The 20,168-nt window shown below is 41.9% G+C and overlaps 1 protein-coding gene across 1 annotated transcript in view; it reads left to right on the top strand.

Moving 5' to 3' along the window:
• Positions 1–17,278, top strand: part of RAB39B (RAB39B, member RAS oncogene family) — a 64,086-nt gene extending 46,808 nt beyond the window's left edge. Inside the window, exon 2 of the mRNA XM_078688776.1 lies at positions 12,470–17,278. Within this exon, the coding sequence (XP_078544902.1) occupies positions 12,470–12,896 (427 nt within the window). The 3' untranslated portion in view covers positions 12,897–17,278. The remainder of the gene's footprint in view (positions 1–12,469) is intronic.
• Positions 17,279–20,168: the final 2,890 nt, after the last annotated feature.

Raw genomic sequence — 20,168 nt, 5'->3', positions numbered from 1 at the left:
CACACAGTCCAAAATTAGACATCTAATTTTCTATTTCTGAACTACAGCTGTGTGGGACCAACCTGAATGGTTATCAGTGGTGGGACCTTGCCTGTGTGTGGTCTAACTCCCCCACCTCATGACGTTGCAGAAGACAAGAGGAGTAGTGACCTGATCTCCCACCCATGGCTATGGAGGGCTTGCTGGCATCATGGGGGCGGCATTGTCCCCGTGACGTGCGCTATGTAGAATAACCCTTACTGGTTATCTGTGGTGGACCCTTGCCTTTGTGGGCAGTGGCTCAACATAAGCCCCCACAGTGCGGGGGCCACCAAGCTCCAGGGTGCTCCATCAGCAAAAGTGGTAGGTGGTGGCCCTGGGAGGGGAGGCCCTCTTCAAGTTTCATAACATCACTCTTTGCCAGTTGACTCCTTCACTTACAACGTTGCAGAAGCCACGAGGAGTAGTGGTCTGATCTACCAACTGTTGTTATGGAGGGAGTTCCTGACATCACTAGGATGGCGTAGCCCACTGTGATGAACAAGAACTACCCTGACTGACAGATTATTACCAACAGTGAAGTCTGTTTTTGAATGATTGAACCACTTTATAATATCCCACTTCACTTGTGACTTACCTCTGATGGAATCATTCCATGCCACGACCCCTACATAAACCCTGTGAGGAATCGTTTCAACATATCCACATCTCAAGTCAAAAGTACTTTATTCGTTAGCCAAGAGTCATAAAAGCATACAATGTAATAAGAAATACACATTCCATCCAAATACATAACAATATAGCGGTCCCGCATAACAGTCAAAATATTCATATTAAAAAGCATTTAAAAAACCATATCATATAAAGTGCACTGTGCTAGAATAGTAGATCAGGTCCATAGTTAAAAAGCGAGACATAGTTAAACCAGCAATCAACACAAGATTGCTATTGCAGCAGTGATCTGGTCCTATGTCTAATGGCCCCGACTAAGAAGCTTGCGACCCCAAAGCAAACCATATGTGAGGCCAGCATTTGTAAGTAGAGCAGAGCTGGCCTCACTTGGACAAACTGACATTCTCTGAGTAAAGGAAGGATGTGCTGCCTGCGCAAAGACTCATAGTGGGCACAGAAAAACATTAGGTGCAAGGTGTCCTGTTCCGAGAAGTTATCACAAGGGCAAGGTTTTAATGATTCAGGTTTTAGATATCCTCTCGGAAATGCCAGCAGCCAGGGGACCATATTTAAGCGAAATCTTGTTAAGACAAAACAATGGTATGGTTTATTGACATAAGATAAATATGGTTGTAGCTGCGGACCTAGGCTCAATGTAACATACCTTGTCACTGAGGGCTTAACTAACTCGGCCTCCTCCCTAAGGCATTTCCGCCTGTCCACAAACTGCTGTTTAAAATCTATAATCGGTGTCTTACCCAGGGGCCTCGGGGTCATAAACAATTCTGGGCAACCAAGACCTCTTGTCTCCTCCTTTATGTATTTGAGCCAGGGGATGTGTAGGGCTCTCTCTAACGCCATGCAATCCGAAATTATAAGTTGATTTAGGTTCGGGGGTGGTTACGCCCAGATTCTGAGCCATCGTAACAGTGGGGCAACTGCGATCTGGTCTGAAATATACCCCGTCCCCAATTCTTCATGCAGACAGTAAACGGGAGTAGCTACAGGGACCCCCAAAAGTTTGTGCATAAAGTTATTCTCTGCCAATACAGAAAGTATATCCTTTTATTCATATTAGTAACCTTTTTATTGATATTCAATTTCTAAGAACTCCAATATATCAATGTAGATTGATCCACACAGTAGCCCCTTCCTGCTCAGCAGCATCTCAAAACCAACACCTTTTTTTGTGGTAACCGAGATTGCTATCAACCCTCGTATCCAGTGGAGTGGTTAGCTGCCATGTAGGTCCCCCCACTCATACCCTAAGCAGTCTTATCACATTCGACCAGTATCCCTATAGATAGATAAGAGTCTGTTCTATGGTGTTCTATTTACTGAATGAATGGATCACTCATATGCAGTAAACCTGTGAAGCTGTATTGAGCATTATCTACCACTCTCTGTGGGACTGTTGCTCTTCAGCACAATTAAATAAACCAGACACTCGCATATCCTGCATTGAACCCTAACATACCTCTATATAAGAATAAACCCTGTTCCCTAGAGTTAATTCTATTTTCTAAATGGTTTTTGTGTCACCCGCAATTTTGTGCAGCTGTGCTTTAAAAAACCTAAATTGAAAATACTCAATGGCAAGTGTTCTTTTTGCTCACCTATTCTCAGATCTCATTCCCATCTTCCTTCCATTTTCTACCTCTTCTTATGTGTCTCCATATGTCACCTGTTATTTTCAAGGGGACGCAAGCACCTAAAAATGTCAACCGTGCTTTCTCTGCTTGAACACTCATCTTCGCTTTGCTATAATCACTGACTCTTTATAGCTATCACAACATGTAATATAATTTAGGATATGAAGTTAGGAAGTGTGCATACTTCGTATTTTATTTCATCTAGCAGCACAGAAATCGGGGACAACAATCGAAAATATTATGGAAGAACCTGTGAGCTTTTGAAAAATTGGTTTGCAAGCACCGGGTCCTTCATATCTAGCCTATTCATGGTGCTCGTTTGTGGCTTACTTTAATCATCTTGAGACAAGTTCGATAGGAGCACAGTTTTGTGCTGTCAGTCACCGCTCACCATTTTTAGTGAGTGGCTAATAATCCCACTTTGATGCTGATGTGGGGAGGCAGACTACTGAAGCCGCTGCAGTTTCAGACACTACAAACCTTGGCTCACACATGGTCCTGCACACTGTCTGTTTCCAAGGACACACAAGCAACACTTCGAGGGGGAGTCCACTTTGTAGAGTTTTTTATTCTATCCTCATTCCCAAGTTGGATCACTTACCCCTTTCAAGAGGATTTGCTGATAGATTCTGCTCTCATGCAAGCACCAGGGACACATAAAGATACAGGGCTTGTGTATACTTTTGGAATAGAGTTTCCAGGATTGCCATTCACCACCCCCACACTTGTTAGTCTTTTCAGATTGTTACCCTGACAGTGGAACACTTTCCTGTGAAGAGATGTATAATTTTTACAAAGCGACTGCTATTCCTTGTGAGACACTACCAGTGCTTAATTTGGTTGCCGGTGGCGGGCTCGGGCCCTCATTTTCATGGGCCAGCACCTATTTGTAGTCATCGGACATTTACCAAGAGCATGAGAGGGAAATCACATAAAGGGGGAGGGAGAGAAAGTCGGGAAAAATCAGCACAAAGGGAGAAAGCAGGAACTTGAAAGAGTGAGATTCAGGGGCAGGGGGTCTCTGATGGTGGATTAAAGAGGCCTGAGGAGAATTCAAGACTATCAGCCGTGGTATTCAGGCTTCCAACATTTAATAGTGCCAGCCATGGGTTTCTACCACAGTCCTCTTTCACCTTGCAACAGCTAATTTCTGGAGATAAGATTTTTGGCTCACCTGTAACCCCGTGCATTCCACACTTCTATTGCAATTGTACGGCTGTGCATGGCCACCTTAAACAACACTTTGGCTGTCACTCCTTCAAAGCCTTCCAGAATGGACTCCTGCTAGCTTCACATTGGTTGCCTACAACATTTCACTGGCTAAGGTCCCTGGAAAGATGACCTCCCAATTACTGTAACATTTGGAAGCCCATTATATCCCTCTTTCTGTTCTCCAGACAATCGAACAAAGAGAGAACGTGTGTCTCTTGTGTGTAGAGTGTGTAGTGTGTTGTGTGCATTTAAGAACACTCAAACAAACAGCAAGAAAGCTAGAGAAGCGGTGGAGAACGACCCACTGTGATACAGACAAGAATCACTATTGGGCGTCTCTCACGATCTACCACAAAGAAATCCGATGCGCCCGAAAAACACATATTGAATCTCTACTCTCAGCCGCAGGTAATGCCCCCAGGATTCTATATCAAACCCTTAAATCATTTGTGAAACCTGCTGCTTGTGAAACCCCTGAAGTTGTGTCACAACAATTGTGTAATGAAGTTGCACAGTTTTTCACCAATAAGATAAATAGGATACATGAGGACATTACCAGAGTAAATGTATCCTCCGCAGGAGCAACGGTCTCACTCCTGGATGAAGGAAAAGAACCAGGACAAATGACCCTGGATACTTTCCCCCCCATCTCTCTGGTAGAGGTAGAATGCTATCTAGGCCAGATTAAGAGCGGAAGTCCTTTAGATATTATCCCGGCCAGGATTATGCCAGTAGTAGGGAACACTCTGAGCCCACGGATTCAATGCCTGGTGAATCTCTCATTGAAGGAAAGTCAGGTCCCTGGGGAATGGAAGAAAGCACTGGTGAGGCCCATCAGGAAAAACTCTTCCACTCCCTGGACTGATATGTCTAACCTTAGACCTATATCCCTACTTCCTTTCATGGGGAAACTTATAGAGAAACATGTTAACAAACGTGTATCCAGCTACATTGAACAGACTGATAGGCTAGACTGCTCTCAATTTGGCTTTAGACCAAAACATAGCACCGAGTCTGCCTAATTGTCGGTGACTGATGACCTCCTTATGTACCAGGATAAGGGATATTCCGTTATCCTGGTACTATTAGACTTGTCAGCAGCGTTCGACATGATATCCCATAAAATCTTAATCGAGCGCCTGACCATGATCGGCATTGAGAGCACAGCTTTAGCCTGGTTGAAAAGTTTTATATCTGACCGTTCCCAAGCTCTTAGCATGGGCCCATATCGGTCGGTTGAGACTAAGATCACTAAGGGGGTGCCACAGGGCTCTTGTTTGAGCCCTACTCTTTTTAACATCTATGTGGCACCCCTGGCCAGAATTCTGAGAGAGTTTGGGTTCATCCCCGTCTCCTACGCGGATGATACCCAGCTCTTGTTTCCTTTTAAAAATCTCACCGACGACGTGAGGACGGCCTTTTCCGAAGGCATGAAAGCTGTGGCAAAATGGATGGCACTGAACTACCTCCAATGCAATGTAAATAAGACCGAAATCATGCTCTTTGGGGAGGCTAGAACCCTGTGGACACCGGACTGGTGGCCTTGTGAGCTTGGCCTAGTGCCTGAGCCTAAGCAGGTTGTAAAAAACCTAGGTGTACGCCTCGACCGAGAGCTTTCCTTTAAACAACATGGAAACTGGGTGGTTGGCCAATGTTTCCATGTTATCGGACTTTTGCAGGAAGTTTTCCCAATACTACCGGATTCTACTAGGAAAACTTTGGTGCAGGCATTGATATTGGGCCGCCTTGATTATTGCAATGGAGTCCTGTTGTCAGCTAATGAAGGTATACCTGCAAGACTCCAGGTGGTACAAAACACTGCAGCTAGGCTGTTATTGAATGCCCCACCAAGAACCCCTTCAAAACCCCTTTTAAATAAATTACATTGGCTCTCGGTCCGTAAAAGGATCAATTTTAAGACATGTTGCCTGATCCATAAGAGCCTACATGGATGTGGGCCTTCCTATTGGAATAATAAATTCATCCCATATAATCCAAATGGTCTCTGAGGTCAAGCAGCCAACTTTTATTGAGAGTGCCAATTGCAAAGAAGGTCAGACAAGGTGGCAATGCTCTGTCGGTTGTCGGACCCACTTGGTGGAACAAACTCCCTCTCGATCTCAGGCAATGTCCAGAACATTTAAAGTTTAGAAAAAAACTTAAAACATTCCTATTCCAGATATAGTTTGTGCACCCTTGGATGACCAATGAACCAAATGCCAACTTGTTGCTACTGGCTCCTTTCTGTTTTCTTTTTCTTTCTGTGCGCAGAGATACTCTGTATAGAGTCGATTCTAGCGCGTTATAAATCTATAAATAAATAAATAAAATAGAGTGCTTAATTTGCATGAAAAAATAAAAAAGTAATTGCCTTGTCCCTGCTCAGACGACCACTGCAGATTGCACCACCCATTGCTCCTGCCAGCATTGCCAATGACAGTGCCAACCCAATTACTAACCAATGCACCCATGCAAGTGCGACAGACTATTTCAGGCCACCCAAAGCTATGAGAAAGGCATGGGCAACAGGTATTTGTTTTTATTATATATTGAATTATTAAACACGGTTGTTCTTATCTTAACATTAGACAGACAGCGTCACCATGTGGTGGCATGTCATGAGTGCCGGTGTTGAGAATTAAGTGCCGGTGCTCATGCATCAGAAACCACAGGCTCAAATTAAGCACTGCATCTAAGCAGCTTCTAGAATGCCAAAAACGAAACTAACGTAGGTGACCAAAAAATGATGGACTGAAATATAGTGCAGAATAATTGCCAATGGCCAAGCTTAAATTAAGCAGTTCAGCATCCACTCTTTGTTTTCTCAGATTTCACAAGTGCGATGGGTATGCCAAGAACTGCATCCCCTGCGTGTTCCCCCATAGGACTCAAACTGCACCTTCCTCGATGATGCCGGATAAGCATAAAGCATGCCTTGGATAGTTCATGTCCTTTTGCAGATGGATGTGGCCCGGTGGTTGGGTCTGGACAGTCCCTGTTGAAGCAGAATCCAACAGAGTTGAATGCGGTTGGTCCAAGTCTCAAGTGGAAAAGTGACCCAAAAAATTCCTATTGACTTATAACTAAATATACGCATTTCATCCAGCACTCTTTTTTTTTTCTATCTGTCATACTCGTTCATACATTCCTGCTTCCTTGGGCTGTGTCTGTGAAAGAGTAGTTGCCAGATTCTCTTCCCTGGGTTACCTTCAACTCTGGAAAATTTGCCAAATTTGCTGATAATTAAGAACAGCAGTTGACATGTGAGGTTCCCCATTGGTCTGTTCTTTTTTCCCCTTTGCTGTTCAATATTTATTTTTTACTCTTTCGTCTTCTCTGGGCTTCAGTTCGTACACTGACAGCGACTAGCTTTATATCTGTCCTCACGCGCCCTCTGTGAATCTTTTCATTCCTATTGATACATTCACAGATGGAGGAATGAAAAAGGTTTCTTCATCCTCAGATGATGCTTTTCACCACTAACTTTAAAAAAAACCTGGGGTAGCCTGCAGTCGAATGCTCTCGTTTCTAGTCGTGTCTGTATTATCTGTAATATCTTGGTGTCAGTGGAGGGTAAAAATGCCCTCTGGCTGATGGGAAACCTAATACAGCCTAATCGATTCTAAGAAAGAGAGTATCCAATCGAAGCCATACTGATCCTCACAAGGGGAGGGGAGGGCAGCCAAGGCTCTTTATTCCAGGCCCCTGCTCAGGGTGCAACATGCATTTATATATTAAAAACAGGCCGGACCTGTGCCTTCATGATGCAGTTAACGCTGCAACAACATTGGCTGCCATCAAAATCTGTGTTTTCCCTTTCCCAAGTACACTTGTTTCCTTAATTACGACCTGTAACTTGGAAGAGAAATTTCTATGTAAAGCGCTCTGATATCTGTAAGGATCTTGTTCGCGCTATATAAAACCTTGAAAATAAAAAATAAATTAATTAATTAATTAATAAGGGCCTTGCAAAAATGTTTGGCCGCAAAAAAAACTTCTTGCGTATGAGGAAATGATGGTGGAGTAGGTGTTTTAAATAGCTACTTTTGGGGCCATCGGCTGACACCTTGGACAAGATGCATTCTACCACATAAATAACTAAAACACACCACAACACCACTCCCACTTTCCATTCTTTCATAATTTTATCCAGCTGTATAAGCTGCATCAAACAAGAGCGGTAGAGCAGATGGCCACAGTATCGTTCGAAAGCTGAGGGTACAATGAGTTATTTAACCGCTACCGCGCTAGCGGGTTTTCCCGCTGTGCGCTGAAATTTAAAAATCGCGCGGTTTGTGACAAAGCCAGCTCGTCATCCGCGTAGCGCAGGTAACGCCCATGACGAGCTGGCTTTGTCATCCGCATCGAAGGGGTTAACCTTTCTCTTGAGGCACATTGCTCAGCAGGGAAGCCTGTGTTTTTAGAATGCGGTAACCTCAAGGTCTCATTCGCCTCAATGACCGAACCCATCACTGGCATGGTCAAACAGGAGATTGGTTTTCTGTAGCCAGCGACATCTTAAGGATTTTGGAGGCCCTAGTTCAAACATATTTTTGGGGCCCTTATTCAGAACAGCATTGAATATGTGATTCAATTACAGCTCGTTCGTGCCCTCTTCAAGGTCATTAGGACTGGACTGTCTGCAGAACAGAGACACCTCTTGGGGGCCCCCTAAAAAGGCTGGAGCCCTCAGCCAGCGCCCCATTGGTCCATACCTTAAAACGTCTCTGCCCGTAGCCAGAGATTCCAGTTCATTAAACCTTAGATCTGCTTGTTGTACCGCCTATGTGGCCTGTATCCCTGTCATCGAACCTATAGAACCCAAAGTTATCACCCCTCCTCTTCCGTGGTATACAATGCCTTTATTGAATTCACCCAATCACAGCATGTTCTCCCTCTCTCGGTTTCACTGCTTTCAGCGCAAAGGTCAACATGCGCGTGCGTCACCACATGAGTTGGTAATAGTCACACCATCTGTTAGTATTCATCATTTAAATGAACCAATTAATTTTAAATCATTAAGTGTTGGTAACCTTCACTGGGTGTTGTTTCACTTTCTAATTTACTGTATGCGTCTCTAACAATGGTTTGTATTTTTTATTCACAACGCAAATAGGTCAAGAAAAAAATGAAAGAATATATTTACAAATTTCATTCTAGGTGCAATCCAAATGTAGCTCATTCTTGGGTATATTTTGTTTGTATCATAGGTAATTAAAGCATAATATTTAAAGAATATGGTTGAAAGGAAATGGATGGAGTTCTGTTAATTACACCTTGCATTCCCACATAAATAAATGCAAATCAACTGTTGGTTTAACTAACATCATTTTGAAGCCCAAAGTAGGTTTTAATCCAATTTATTCTGTGAGCAGACTGTTTTCTCTGCTGTGCTGCCACATTGTATTGTGGGCATGAGTGACTCTGCGGAATTTGGGATAGGAATGAGCTATCACTTGGAGTTTGCGAAAGTGGACTGGCTTAAGATAAGAGACTTCAGTACTGTTGATAGCATTGGCATGTTCTTATGTGTCTGCCTTTACTGCATGTGCCATACAAAAGCTCAATAAAACAATTTGAAAGTAGTATAACTATAAAATAAAAATAGCAGAACTCTGTTCCCATGCATTCCTACTCACTTTGAGCTCTATTTTTATCATGATTCTCTTTGTCAATGAATTGACACATTTTTTAGCTGGTGAGGCAAGATAAAAGCAAAGTGTCCTGCTATTTATACTGGGTGGGAGGGTTTAAGGGTACCCCCTCCTGGAAACGTGTGCAATATCTCTGGAGCCTATGCCATGTTATAGGGCAAACCCATAATGTGCCTGGCCTTTGTTTGCTTCGGGAAACAATTTCCAGAGTGTAATTATGTGGCCACCTTTCCTCTGCTGATTACAACCTTCTCTTTGGAGTGGGAGAGGCAGGAGCATCTTTAGAATGAATCCAAGATGCGTGAGTTTGTATCTTCTGCCACATATTTTACCTGCTAGTGATGACTAAACCGAAGACCTTATATCTGAGAAGCCAGATACCAAATGTGATTAGGAATCAAGTTAGGGGTACAACCTTGGAACTGTTTGTGCCCAGACATCAGCACTCGTCCAAGGCCATTTATGAAAGCAGTGAAAACGTGCTTGGATCAAAAAGGCTACCCAGGTCTCAACACTCCAGGGGCTAATGTTTTACCTGTAGGAAGGGGCATAATGAGTTTCAAGACCTTCTTTTCAGTCTCAACAGTGCTACTAAGTGGCTTCCTACACATGCCAGTTCTTTAGAAAAAAAATGTCCATAAATGGGCAAATGTAGATCCCAGTCCCAAGGGCTAAATACCATCCCTGTGTATTGTCAAAAAAAGTGGAAACTGCTTTCTACTTGCCTTCTGTATATCTTTATTTGTTGGTTGTTATAGCTATACCCAGGGCTCTTACAAGTCCTGCATTGATTGTATACAACAAAGCTCCTTCCTTGTAGGGGCCACAGCCTAAAATACACACACACAGAACGTAACAGCTCAAACTTGTGTTTTGAGCTTTATATACTACAATACTAGCCAAGAAGCAATTGAGACGTGTAGATGATGGGGTTGAAGAGAACAGTTTAAATGTTGTACATAATGGGAGGTTGGAGGGTTTTCTTTGAGTTAGGGTCATGATACCAGAAGTCGCCATGTTTTCAAAGAATGGTGAATGATGGCCCAGATTTACTATGATTTTGCATTGTTTGTCTCACTTTAGTGGTGCACCCCGAAGAAAAATCCTTTTTGGCATTTACTAAGCGATACAAAGACACTTTATGTGGTTCAGTAAATACAAAGTAATGCAAGGCATTGCACAGTGCTGTTTTGTGTTACTTTGCAAGGGTGGAGCATGCATGTTCCCATACATCCACCCATATATGTTGAGACAAACCCAGATTTACAAAGAGTTATAAATGTAGGTTTGCGCCAAAATGGTTCACCTACCCGACAGAGGCATAACAAGGAAAATATGTTTATTTCTCTTAGTTACTTACTCTTTTGATGTGTGCTGCATCTGTAGGACAGATTGAAAGAGGAATATGCCTCTAAGGATTGTTTATGTGCAGGAAGTGTTGCGCGGTTTGTACCTCCATCGATAAAACTGCGTTTGTTGGACAACATAAATATCAGGATTGTGCCAGACTGATTCTGTGCACACTCTAAGAATATGTTGTCCTAAGTCCCTGCTAGCCCCAGTACACCTCTGTACCCTGATTCTTACAGGGCAACAAATGTGTGTGTAACTGTAGAACATGACAACCCTGATCCCCAAAGGAAATCGTGGCAACAGATCTAGAATCTTTTTGTTTGGACTTCCATGCATACCTAAAGAAGTACACAAGAAATACTCTGCAAAGCTTTCAATATTTATTAAAACTTTGTGTTTCTTGCATAAAATACGTGTGCTGCGATTGAGTAGAATGAAACAGATTAGCATAATTAGCCTTAAAAGAACCATGCAAAGAATGAACATTTCCACCATTGTGCTAAGAGAGTGAATATATGATGGAATGTAAGTACTGTGTATAGTTGTACTCTTACCTGCCGTTGCTAACCTAGTCTTGCCTAGGGTAGGTCATCTGCCAAATCCCTGCCAGGTGGACTAACTCTATGAGAGTAAGTTTCATCAGGCTTTCTTTCTTGGTGTGGAGCTGGACATCTCACGTGTTGGTACACAGGAATTAGCTGAGCTGGAATTCCGACATGTGGTAACCCCGCAGTGTCAGCTGAGTGCTCCTCTGCCTAAACAAGGAAGTGGTTTTGTATTTATAATAATAGAACCCATGTGGCCATGTCGCAACCCTATCAGGCCGTAATTGTGTTTTCTAGTTAGATAGTGTTGTCGCCTTTCGCACAATAACATATGTAATATTTACTCAATTAACTTTATTCCTTATACTGTATGTTCAAGGTATTGTGATAATATACCTACTAAGTGGAAATGTAAGCAGTGCAGATTCGGAGAGTTTTAGCCTGCATAGTCCAGCAAGCAAATGTATGTCAAAAGTTACTGTGTGTAAAAGAGAAGGCAACTTAAGAAACAGGAGCATGTAAAAAATAGCAGCGTTTCTAACCGGGCCTATCTGGATCACATAACAAAAAGTTACCCTTCTTGCACAAAAAGAATCCTGCCTGTAACGCAGGCACCTTTGCACTACAGTGCAAGGGGGCCTGCATTGGTGCTAGGCAGCACATAGTGTGTCAGCGCAATGAGAGAGCTGAAATGCTCCATACCTTTGTAAATATGCAGCATTTCTGTTCTCTTTCTTTCACGCAGTTGGTACAGCAAGTTGCGTTGTCGTGTTGTGTGAAATAATAGTAAAAATGCCGCGAAATGTTTCTTGAAGCTGTGCATTTTCAGATCCTTTCTGAAGTCAAGGAGAGAAGGGGAAACTCAAGAAAAGCGGTGTAAAAATTCCTTTTTTTTTTTACAACTCTTGCGTTCCATTCAGGTGACATCCGTGATTTTACTAATGTTACTTGTATGACCTTATTAATCGCACATCATATCTTGAATATGATACAGCCACTGTAGCTGGGTAGAGGTAACCGGGTGCAACCATGCCTCTTTAGGGAAGAGGGGATGCTGGCTAGTAGGTTTTCAGGTGGTAGAAGTTCGACAAGTCCAAGGTCTGGCAGAAGAAACCACTGTTCAGCCTTCCGTTGCTCTTTCTGTCTTGTTAGCATTAGATCCAATTGGTTCCAAGCTTCTAATACTTTCAGCTCTTCAACAGTGTTCCTCCCAATGTAGACTATTCTGGGAATAGTTTGTGATTACTTTAGAATATGTATTCTAATTGACCATAAATGAAAGGTCTTGAGACTTTTGCTTTGAAATAATAGAATGTAGTAGTGTATCAGCAAGTAAATATTGATCATGGTATGCTTAGCTCTTTCTCTTTTAATATTAGTTTTTTTTGTTTGTTTTTTGCAGGTCCATAACCCGGGCCTACTACAGAAACTCAGTAGGCGGACTTCTGCTCTTTGACATCACTAATCGCAGATCTTTCCAGAACGTCCATGAGTGGCTGGAAGAAGCCAAAGTTCATGTCCAACCCTATCAGATTGTTTTTGTTTTGGTGGGCCATAAGTGTGATCTTGACACACAACGACAAGTTACCAGACATGAGGCTGAGAAACTAGCTGCGGCCTATGGGATGAAGTACATCGAGACATCGGCTCGCGATGCCATCAATGTGGAGAAGGCTTTCACTGAGCTGACCCGAGACATATACGAGCTTGTTAGGAAGGGAGACATTAGCATCCAGGAAGGTTGGGAAGGGGTAAAGAGTGGATTTGTACCAAATGTAGTGCATTCCTCAGAAGAGGTTGTCAAATCGGATAGGAGATGCTTATGCTAATGAATGTTAAGGAAATGCTAATCTGAACATCCCTAACAAAATATACTCTCATTGGACTCCGGGTGATGGCACGTTGCGTAGTACTGGTAGGATGCGTTTTACTTTTCCAACTCAACAGGCAAGAACTAATAGAGCAGATGTCAAATCCAGATGAAGAACGAAGGTGTAATAGGAACTTTTGAGGACAAACGCTGGGGGGGAAAAACACAATGGCGCATGTTTCTGTTTGTATAAGGTGGGAGTGAGATATGAATGGAACAAAGGTTTGGGGATGTCTGGATTTTCTCATAAAGTTCAGTAGGGTGTGTTGAAGCCACTCTACAATGGTTTTTCTGCAGTACATGTCAATAGAAACTTGAGCCACAGACTTCTTGAGTGTATTACTTGGTGAGCTAGATTCTGGCCTTGATAACCATTACTTATATTACTATACCTGTAATAATCGTGACACATATATTCATTCCCAGATCAGATTTTGACTCTCTCACAACTTTTTGGTGTTTCCTCTCAAAAGTTGCTGAATGGTAGAACAAATACTACACAACTGAACTCACAAACACTTTTTATTGTTAAGTAATGCAGTTAATAAAATACCTATTAGCAAACTATTTTCTTTTAAAAATAGGATTTTCTTTTTCCCCATTGTTCATTGAAGAGAGTCAAATTAGGTTTTTGTCCACATACAGAATGGCCCATTGTCATAAAGGTTACCCAGTGTTTTGCAAAGAATTTTCTTTAACAGGAGAGGGACTAGCAAGGTTATTTGGGGCCAGAAGTGGCACATAATAGAATATTTCAATTTATCAAGAAAATATGTTTCCTACATTATAAGAATCATAAACATACACACTCATTATTAGAGAGCGCAAGTCAGCGCCTGTCAACCAAGTATGACTAGCCAAATTAAATTGGCTGGCAGAACATAATCAACGTAAAATGCATTGATTTATCCATTATTTCTTATTGGATTTGTTGGGATTAATTATGAGTTGTTCTGAGTCAGGCTGTTTTAAAGCTTCTTGTTTCAGAAACTCCCATAAAAGTTCAAACACTACATAAGTCCTCCATATGAGGAAAGGTGGACCCAGCAGTAGTGAAACACAGGAGTACCTTGCCTTTGAGAGACCTGCTTTTATAAAGTAGCTTTGGTACGCATGAATAGAGGATGTGCTGAAGAGGTGAGTTGGGCATGAGAATTGCACAACAGTGCAATACATACTTACATAGCAGATTGTAAACTGGGTTGCTGGTCTCTTAATATTGCAAAATGAGTAATGAAGTTATAAAGTAGCCAATGATACTTTATTCAGCCTTGCAGTATTCCATTTGTCCACACATCACAAGCTAAAGCATACGCTCCACCACAAAATATTAAATGGATTTTGAGATTGGAACAAGCAATAACACATACCTTTCTCTGCCTGCATGATTCCATTTGTAAAGAAGAGTATCTTTGGAATTCTAAATCTCCTTTTGCGTATGCCACTGTGTTATTATTCAGGTACGGCTCCGGCTTCTTTGCAGTGGTTAATACTGATAATGTAGGAGTATCTTGTGAAGGACATTTCCATGCCTTTTCTGTCAGTAACTTAGCATCACCACCAGCTGGCACTTCATGGTTCCTTACCTCACCTTAAAGTAGCACTGGCCAGTCCTGTGTGGAGGAGACCCTTAAAACACTGGATGCGTGTTCGTAAATAGAGCTTCTCCTCCTATTGAAGAATTAACACATTTAGATGATTGGTGCAGCTCTGCTTCATAATGAAAAGCAAGCCCAGATTAAAACTAGAAAAAGATTACCAGAGACAAGAACTAAGTCCATTATCTCATGAACACTTGACTGCTCTTCAAGGAGGTTTTAAAAAAAACGCAATTGCCCGATATACAGAGCATATTGTGTTCCTAAATTGGAATTTTGAAAAAGTAAAATGCGGGTTAGGATTCATTGTATCGGGATTGGTGGAATCACGTATTCTGGGTGTTCTTGGCTGGGGAAGCCTGCAATGCTGGTGAAGATCCACAAAAATGTAACTTGGAGGTTTTCACATGCTTCTTAGAGGTGCCTTGCTAGAGTGTGAAGAGGGAGGGAACAAACACTCCTCTATTTAAGGGGGTGTACATAGAAGAGTTTCTCCGCGAGTACTCCTCCAAGCCTGCAATAGGGCTTGTTAGTGAATCCCAGAAAAGTTGCAAATTCTAACTTTTTTTTATGACCTTTGTGAAGCTTGCCTGCCGTTCTTCTTTACACCTTTCTGCAGAGGTTTGCAGAATCCAGGCCCATAAATAGAAAGTGGTGCATGTTGCTTAGACCAATTTGGCAGCGAAATTTACATAACAACTGCTGCATCACTGACTGTTGTACGCGGGCTGAAAATTTAGTTGGGATTAGACAAATGTTTGTAACATGGTGCACCGCTGGTTAGTCCTGTAGATTAAATCTAGCCATGTTATTACGTTGCAGCTCTTCTCCCTCTTTGCCTCCTTCTGCAACTTTCACCTCCTTTTGCGTGCTCCTCAAAGATATCATCTTTTGCCATGGACTTGACAGAAAGGAGTTGTCGAATAATTGAATGTTAGTGGAATATTCATCTAAGCTTTTGACAAACAAAAAAGCTTAACAGTGTCGTGTGAGATGAATAGACTAATTCTGTATTGGTAAATTCCTACCTGCAGAAACAGATTTTGCCTTTGTCCTTATTCAAAGTATCAATTGTATTGCTTTTGTACACATGACAATCCTAGTGAATAGGGCTTAGTTCACACTTGTGACTTAAAGCGTAATGGAAATCGCTACAGTAGACACTGTGCCAAGAGCATAATCTTTAAAATTATAAATGTAGTCCACATTTTTTCTGAGGTGGTGGTGTGAGCCAGGAAGCCCAGGTACAGTTTCACCACTGCTTGAAATTTCCTACTACCTATCATCCACCGACCTGTTGGCTATACACACAGCTTGATTAACTGTGGAGCAAGACTACTTCTTTCAGTTCTGTTTTGGTGTGAAAATGGAAGAAGGGCTGCCAATGCGCTGAATGTTAAAAGGACAGCCAATGCATTGATCCTTCATTTCCATTGGCTTGTGGTAGAAATTGACGGAATTTGCGGTCTACACCTCCTGTGTGCATTAAAGCAGTGGAACAATGCATGAGGTAGCAAAGAGTCACAGCGCCCTCATATAAGGGCCTGTGGTGCCCAACACCAACACAAAGTAGGCACTCCGTTTACCCGTGAAGCATCTCTGCCTTCTGCAAACGGACATTTTTATGCAGAAAGGATTCACTTCTAAACAGAGAATTATACAGAGCTCTGTCTGCTCATCATCCCGTTCTGTCATCTGATCTAATTGCAGTGCCAGTCCTACCCACTCAACATATTAATACGCTAGGTCAATTTCTCCAGTCCCCTTTAACTGTCCCTCCTTAAGCTTTCCTCCTCAACAAAGTTGCCATTGACAGTAGAATAAAGTTCCCATATAGTACGCTTTCATTTGGATTGTCTATTTTTACGGTACAAGTCTCTTTCCAGTACATAAATACATACACGTTCTCAAAAGCAAGCGTGCAGATCTATGAAAACAAAGTATTTTTAAATTGTACACCGCATTTATGACCATCTGCATAGAGCAAATTGTGCTTCTTTTGCAAAATAAAATAAAATTATAATGCAGCCACATTTTAAAATGCAGTGGTCAGTTTGTAAGAAATAACATTGTAAATCTAGCTCAAGTTCTTGGGTTATTTAAATTAATTTAAAAAATAAAGGGGAGTTAGGACTGCTATTGTACATCAGATTTTATGTTTCCCACCAATGGGACCGCTTTAATCAGTTACTAGAAATGTTTACTAATAAGTAAAGCTATTGTGTTCGTATAATGCTTAAACAGGAAAAGTTCAAAGAGCTGTTTAAATGTAGGTAAATTAAGGAACAATGCTGACCTTTATGGTACAGACCACATTAAAAATCTGCATGTTGGATCTGAATTTCTCTAACTCTCCAGAAATAAACTATACTGTACTCGTTTCCTCAGTTTTGTTATGCGCTGTAATAACATGAACAATATGATGTTATTTAGCTGTATGTGAATGAAGAACATGCTTGTATATTAGCAACAACTGGTTAATAAGTACTTTGTGAATCACAAAACTTCAATATGCTTGTGAGCTATTTTTCTGTTTTTCCGACAATGAGCTTTTAGCTAACGGATTCTACGAACGCTGTAAATTTTTGAAGATTTTATATATTGCGTTCTATTGGGCACAAAGAGGGGACTGAGAGTTTGGAATTGTAGTGGTAAATGATTTCTTTGTTGTCATAACTGGAAAGAATAAAGACCATGACGGTGTAGGAGAAGGTGTAACCCCCACACTTTTTCTGCCAGCATACTATGTGGTGTATGTGAATAATTCTGTCATCTATGCGTGGTCGCGCTCCAGTGCTGCAGGCTGTATCCTGGTTCATCATTCAGTGGTAGATCACAAAAAAGGTCAAATACCATAGTGAATATTATATTTTATTTTAATAGCAAAGACCTAGCACAGAAGTGTGATAACCACCGATAAATCTAAATCGTTGTGTTCTTCGCAAATGAGCCTCTGGATCCATATGTCCTGAAGGTGGTGCAGTTTTGTGTCCCAGTAAGCACTGCAAAGATCCTATTGTGACATTGAATGCTCTACTAATGGTTGTGGGTTCAAATCTAAGGGTTTCCTCATTAGCAAAGTGATGTGGATTCATAGATATGAGGACATCCCTTTTCATGCTGTACTAATAGGTTGTGTGTGCATGGGGAAAGAGATCCCAGAAGACTCAGAAGAACATTTGTAGCTTTCAGGAGGACACAGACTTTTGAATGAGCCTCAGGGGGGTCTGTGTGACCACCTTCCAAAGTGAAGGCAAGGGATGCCTACATGGAAAGTAGGGCAGAACATTGTGCCACTGTGTAGGGGCGTCTTGGGATCTAATCACGAGGGGTCCACCACGTTCTAATCTGGCCTGGCAATAATACATCCTCAACATGACCGCCAGGGCATCCTTGTAGGAGGCGCCAGATATGTCTTCAAAAGTTAATACTTAGTTGAAGAGGCAATTGAGGACAGAATTGATGACAACGTGGATTTGAATACAATGCAGTGAGACGGAGTGATAACTTTTGGATATATCAATTGCAAACAGAATATTTGAGCGAGTGTAACGTTGTAATAATCTGTTATGGATTATATGGAATCTCTCTTAGACCCATATAGTTAAAGTAGCCAAAGTGCATGAAAGGTGAAGAATAACAGGACAGACTGCAGTTCTGTTAAGTTAACATTCCTTAACAATCAAAACAAGTTGCCCATCATTTATAGCTGGAACGTACCAGGAAATTAGGATGCGGCACATTCTGCAGTAGTGTAGATTCACATTCTAGCCTCTGGTTGTCACCTTGATTTTGGGGTCCTTATGATGGCCTAGAGTGAGAATTCTGCGCGTTTTCCATAAGCCTCTCCAAGAATCGCAGGCCCCAAGAAGAACCTTGGTTGGTCCAATACAATACCAACCACTGTGTATGAGAGATAGAATGTAAGAGGACAGATGCACCAAGTGAACTTGTTGCGTGAGGCACTGTCTTTGCATAGGTCTCTAATAGAGCCAATCTCTGCCTTGCGCTCATATGATAATTTGGTTCAGGCCAAACGTGAGCAGTAAAGTCTACAAGACCCATCTCATGAATATTAATGAGGTGCAATTTGGCTCTGCCACTAATTGGGCATAACCATCAGTTAGTACGGAACGTTGCAAGGATCTTCAGACCTCTGTGCCTGCTTTGCACCACATGCACCTCTGTGGCATCCTTTGTTCCTTAAAGTGACAGGGGTCGCAATGCCACAAACGGTAACAAAATTCAGATTGGGGGGGAAATGGGCAGGGAAGGGAGAGCAGGTAGCATAGGCCACAACTGCTGCCCGCTACGCTCAATGTCAGTCTTGTCATAGGAAGGTACCCACACTGGTCACTTTCACTTTATACGCTGTGTGAAGGATTATCATTGAGGTTTTTGGGGGCAGTGACCGTACCAATTTCAGAAGACAAAGGATACAATTCGGGTCAAGTTTGCAAAGAAATATTTTAGACTTTAGGTGAAGCATGACCAAGGAAAATACGTTTGATGCTTAGCACAATGCTCTCAAAACAAGAATTAGAAATACACTTTTCTTTCTTCTTTGCGTGTCAGGTTTCTTCCTTGTTCACCTACTATCTCCTTTTGGATGTGTGAATTAAATATTTATCGAGCTTCGGGGATTCTAATAGACTTCATATGTTTGTGTTAGTTATATAGTGCAAATGGAGTCGAAAGGCAGCAACTAGCTGTACAGGGGAAAAGGTACCTTAAATGTGTAATTGGAGGAGTAACGGGTTTCATAGGAGTGAAAGTGGACTGTTACGGATTCATCATGCACTGATCCTTGCAGAGGGGTATCTGCAGCGTTCTCTGATGTTGCAGCAGGCTTGGAGCAGTTCTGGTGGATGCAGGGTCTCCTTTCCAGATCCTGGGTGCATAGATGGAGAAGGCCTGTTGCCTTGTTTTTCCTTTGCATTTCCTTATTTTATTTACTTATAAAGTATATTTACAATCTGATGGTGTGCTGAGAACCACCAGAGGTGTGAGCTAGATACGAGGGGCTGCCAGTCACCATGGCTTTGCAGATGATACAGATGTTTTTGAAGATGGTGCAGGCTGGCAAAGGGAACCAGTGGACTTCCATCAGGTTGCGGTTAAGGCTATGGTGCAGCAGAAACACATAAAAGGGGCCAACAATTTATGAATAACTTATCAGATAAATGTTCGGTATTGTGCATGATGAAAAAACGTGATTAATACTAAGAACACCATTAGTTACAAAAACAATTGCAAATTCAAATGGAATTTATGTCTGTTATCTTCCCCATTTCTAGATGGGTTGCTCATTCTTAAGTAAATAAACAAATACATTGTTCACCTACTGCTATCTGTAAGGAAAGCCTCTTTTTGCATGGTCATGCTTACGTTTTTGGACTGATGTTGCAGACGTTTCGACTCACGAGTGTACGGAGGACTGATAACCAGACTTCAGTGCCAGTGCCCTAACCCTAAAACATGTATGCCAAATTGGCTTATTATACCAGACTACCATGAGCTAGCTTACCTACAAGACCCTAGTATATGCATGTAAGTTAGAAGGTCACCCCAGAGATTGCAGCACTAGTTGTGCCACCCTTAGTGTGTTAAAGGTAAAAATGAGTCTCCCCGTT

This window comes from Lissotriton helveticus, chromosome 4_1, assembly GCF_964261635.1.
Source record: "Lissotriton helveticus chromosome 4_1, aLisHel1.1, whole genome shotgun sequence".
Lineage (NCBI taxonomy): Eukaryota > Metazoa > Chordata > Amphibia > Caudata > Salamandridae > Lissotriton > Lissotriton helveticus.
This window is presented reverse-complemented; position numbering and strand designations above follow the sequence as displayed.